At 41.3% G+C, this 4654-nt stretch overlaps 1 protein-coding gene across 1 annotated transcript; it reads right to left on the reverse strand.

Moving 5' to 3' along the window:
- Positions 1-1347: 1347 nt before the first annotated feature.
- LOC103129443 (V-set domain-containing T-cell activation inhibitor 1-like) lies at positions 1348-2919 on the reverse strand. The gene is made up of 3 exons (XM_016664820.1): positions 2397-2919; positions 1648-1992; positions 1348-1423 (listed from the first exon to the last, which is right to left on the reverse strand). Exons 1-3 carry the CDS (start codon positions 2431-2433, stop codon positions 1359-1361), a joined length of 447 nt encoding a protein of 148 aa, XP_016520306.1. The 5' UTR covers positions 2434-2919; the 3' UTR covers positions 1348-1358.
- Between the last annotated feature and the right edge of the window lie 1735 nt (positions 2920-4654).

Raw genomic sequence — 4654 nt, forward strand, 5'->3', positions numbered from 1 at the left:
CGTGTGCCCAGCTAGCCGCCGCCTTTTGCAGCTAATCAAAGAACGTCCGACGATTCAACTGACTCCCCCTCCCCCCCCCCGACCCCGGTTCGGGGCCCCAGAATAAATGTCAAACTAAGAAACTTCCGTTCCGCGCACCGCCTGTTGCTGCTAATCAAAGATCGTAGATCCACGTTCTTTGAGCCAATATGGCAAAAATTGGTCGGGACTTTTTCATATCCCGTGAATATTGGTAGGGACATGTCCCTACCGTCCCTACCCAAACCTACGCCCACGTGTTACTGTTTACCGCCTTGTTGTCTGAGAACCCGGGGCTATCAGCTGACGTTAAGCTGGGCTCTGACATATACATGTATAATAGGATACATTTATTGGCCAACTGATTTATCCACCAGTTGATTTCTGGACGATGATTTCCTTAATTCTGGGGGATCGTGATCTGCTGATACTTACATGTGAAGCCCATCTTATCCCCTGATCTTATCTTCACCAGCAAAGGTTTATAAATCAGCCTCTGTTCTCTTCTGCTCTGCAGTGAGAGGTTTGACTGACAGACTGACCCACCAGGTCAGGTCTGCACGTTTACAGTTAACAATATTCACCTCACTGTTACCAACAGTGACTTTCTTGCTAAATTTAACATTTCAGACAAAAAAAATTCATATCAGCCTAAATCAAAATCAGCAGCTCAGGCTTTTTAAAGATCGGTGACCAAGGATCGGCCAGAAAACTGCAATCGGTGCAGCCCTACACACATATTCATGACATTCTTTGATTAAATAAATTTCACCTAAGTGTTACTCTAATAGCTAAAACGTTAATTTATACCAGGTGAGTCTTTGTCCCCTGAGAATGTGGACCGGTACCGGTACTGGACTGATTCTGAGCTTTCAAATGACTTTAACTGAAGTTTCCCATAACTTAGAAGTTGATGTAAAAATAATTGATTTAGCCACAATATTATTTTAGTCAACAAACAACATATCCACAACTACAGCATAGAGCAGCTCATCGATGTAGCAGCCATGTAGCCTGACGTAAAAACATTTTGCTAGACAATGTCAAACATTGAGACGTTTTAATTATTATCAAACACGGTGTGTTATTGTAAAAACAAATCACTTTGTAGTGAAATTGTGTGTTTTTGATATTATAATGACTTAGAAATTATTACTAAAAAAATAAAACAATTAGCTCCACTGAGGGGCCCCTTAGTGGCCCTAAGCAGCTTCTTGGTTTGCTTGTGCCTTGGGCCGGCCCTGACCTGGACATGACTCAAAGGGGCCAGAAAGTGGNGCTAAAACTGCCAAAGAGAAATAAGAGTTCAAAAAGAAACTAGTAGAAAAGCTGAGTATTGGTTAAATTTGAGGGTCCCAGGACTGGGTGAACAAATAATAACCCTTTACAAGACGTGTTACAGCTCCTGACCTGGTAAATTTACTGACTTTATAAATAGAGGACAAAATTTCTTGACATTAAGACATCATGCTAACATTGAAGCTAGCGATGTGTTCATGTTGAGTTTTCTTTGCTCTGTATTTAAAGGTCATCTGTCACATATAGCATCTGATGGTCTTCTTCTTGGTTCACCACTCTGTGCATCATCTTTTACATTTTTTGGATATTAACATGTACAAAATAACTGACCTTTGACATTGAGCTGAACCTCTGTCAGCTTTAGCGTCTTTACTCCATCAGCGATGCTGCAGACGTAGTTTCCACTGTCAGTCAGTTGAGGCTTTCTGAAGGTGAGGCTGTAGTTTCCAGTTTCCAGAGCATCAGGACTCATCGATGTTCTTCCTCTGTAGATCTGGTTCTGTCCTTCTTGATCACTGCCTTCTTGTCGGAAGAGGAAAACTTTGGAGTTGTGATCGTTACGAGTCCAGATAACGAAGGGATCTTCAGGCATTATTCCCCCATAAAGGCAGGGCAGCAGGACAGACTGCGCCTCCTCAAACACCTCTATCACTGCAGCCTGGATCCTTAAGGACACTAACGGCACACACACATTTAAATCACACCGTCATACATTGAAATAATTCCAGAATCACTGGAATGCAGCTGCTGCTAAGAAACAACCAGTTATTAGTTTCTCCTTTGTTGCAAACATCTTTAATTTTAAAATCTGCTTCATCTGTGAAATTTCAGTTCAACATGAAAAATTAGGACATCGAGATGGAAGCCAACACTTCTGAACAGTTAGTGTCCAGGATGTGGGGGGTCTGCAGAGATGTTAGTGACCCATTGCCTGACCCTGGACCAGTTCTGGTCATCATCGAGGTTCACTGGGACCTGTTGGTGAACGGGTCATGGCGTTCTGCTAGCCTGCAACTCAGAAACAATCCTCACTGAAGCCCAGAGAGGCCAACCTGCTGATCACAGGAAGCTGGTCTTACCGTACAGGAGGATCCCAAACGTCACCAACGTCTTCATCTTCCTCTCAGACAGCAACCATGTCACACTTCTCCTCTACAGAAACTACTGATGAGCTCTGAGAAAATGTTTAGTTTCATCTTTATTAGACCGGTTAAAGTCATTGAAAGGTCAAAGTGAAGACACGCCTGTTCTGTTCCAGGCAGGTCATGTGATCTTGTTGTTTTTAATACATTCTTCTATGCATTAGAAGAATGAACACATTCTTCAACGTATTCATTCAGTCAGCAGAAACAAAAACACTCAGCTTAAAGCTGAACTTTCAGCTGTTTGTTTATGAATATCACTGAAACAATCATATATGAAGACTGAATCTATTCTACCCACAACTATGTGTGAACCAGGTTTTGGTAAGAATGAGACATTCTTCTGTTTCCATCTGTTAGCTCCCGATGATCCTCAGATAAAGCCAAACTCTCCGGATCATCTTCATTCCTTCACGGTTCTTTGAACCCCACCCATCAGCAGCTTCGTCTCTTCCTCATGTCTGCAACTGAAAGATAAAAATCAGCTCAGAGTCAGAATGTTGCTCTGGAAATGACCAAAACTTACAAACAAATCTGCTTTCTGTTTCACAGTTTCTGCTGAATATTTTAAAGTCAGCATCTCTGCTGACTTTAACAGCTGAACAGTTTCAGCTCACTGCAGATTCCCTCTAAGAGCCAAACATAGAAAATATAAAGCATTTAAAACTCTGGTTTCTCGTGTTTATGTAGTTTTATTCATGCTACTACTGTCTCTGACTACAAGTCCTTCAGAGATTTCACTTTAGTCTTACTGAGCAGTGGAATATTGAAACAATCAGATTATATTCTATTCTCATTTATTGTAGATCTGTAAACATCATGCTGACTGATAATCCCTCAGTCAGCGTGTAGAGATGCACCAGTTCCTTTTGTTTCTCTTGACATGTTGCGTCATGTACAGCGCATATCGGTGATCACCTCTTTTCTTACGGCGCAACTCCCATATGCAGCTTTGCGGAATCTGTAGATTTCTTATATTTTATTTCTTGCACAGCTTCTCTGTTCCGGTTCAACCTGCTGAACATTTGATTTCTGATGGTTCAGTTTATCACCTGCTTTTATGGCTGTGGCTACATCTTCATTTCCCTGAATTATGACCAAAATCGGATTCTATTTTATTTGTCTTTTGCCCACTAAATATGTTTTTTGACAACCTGTTGGTGCTTTATTTCATTTGGAAAATTGAAGCCTGCTTGTCTAGGTGATGCCGAGTTGGATGGTAACGCTCTAATTTCCCCAAAGGTTGTATTCCAAAAAAATCATGACCCTGATTATGAGCCCTGGAATGCAGCCAAGTCAATAAAACGGGGATAAAAAGAATCGGCAGTGAGAATATACTTTTCCCCCAATTGGTAACGACTGTTGTCATCTCTTCTATCATTTAAAGTACAAACAAGCTTCAGAGATTTCATTTTTAGGGATTCGTTTAGACATCTCAAGACCCTTTTCGTCTTTCATAACTGACCCAAACTTTGGAAAACCCAGAAAAAGGATTAGGCCCTGTTCCTGTGCGGCCAGGATGAGGGCCTCTGTGCTGTCGTTGAGTCCAGCTTTTTCCAGCCATTGGTAGGATTTTCTGATATCAGCCACTTCAGTTATTTGTCTATTCTACATCCCATGTAGGGGCTTGTCCTCCCTTGATGGTAACTCCAGCACCTCAACTTCAATTCGCCATTGTCTGAGACATTCGCTTTTATATATAATCTTATATATAAAAGATTATATTGTTTTTAGTTTTGTATGTATATATACATACATACAAAACTAAAATGCATATCTTTTATTACATTTCACATCTTTTAAAAAATACATACTTCCATTTTTTGCGATTTGATGCCTTGAACCTGCAGCTTCAGGGGCGGAGACGCATCATCACAGAGACACGTCGTACGCTGCAGTGAGAGCTTTTAAAACTAAACTGTACCTTTGGGAAAAACACAGGCAACACAGAAACCTTTTCCATTTTCCCTGCTGGCAAACCATAAAAACGCAGCTCTCTAACGCCGTGTTCCACTGCAAAGTTTGCTGAAAAACTCGGTGTACTCTGCACTGAGTTTAGCCGGCAATTTGCTGACTTTGATGCCCAAAAATGTAGATTTGAACACATACCTGTGTGAGCAACTTTTCTCCATGATGAAGATGACCAAAACATCTCACAGGAGTCGTCTGACTGATGAACACCTTTGCTCGATACT

This window comes from Poecilia formosa, unplaced genomic scaffold (genome assembly GCF_000485575.1).
Source record: "Poecilia formosa unplaced genomic scaffold, Poecilia_formosa-5.1.2 Scaffold9, whole genome shotgun sequence".
Lineage (NCBI taxonomy): Eukaryota > Metazoa > Chordata > Actinopteri > Cyprinodontiformes > Poeciliidae > Poecilia > Poecilia formosa.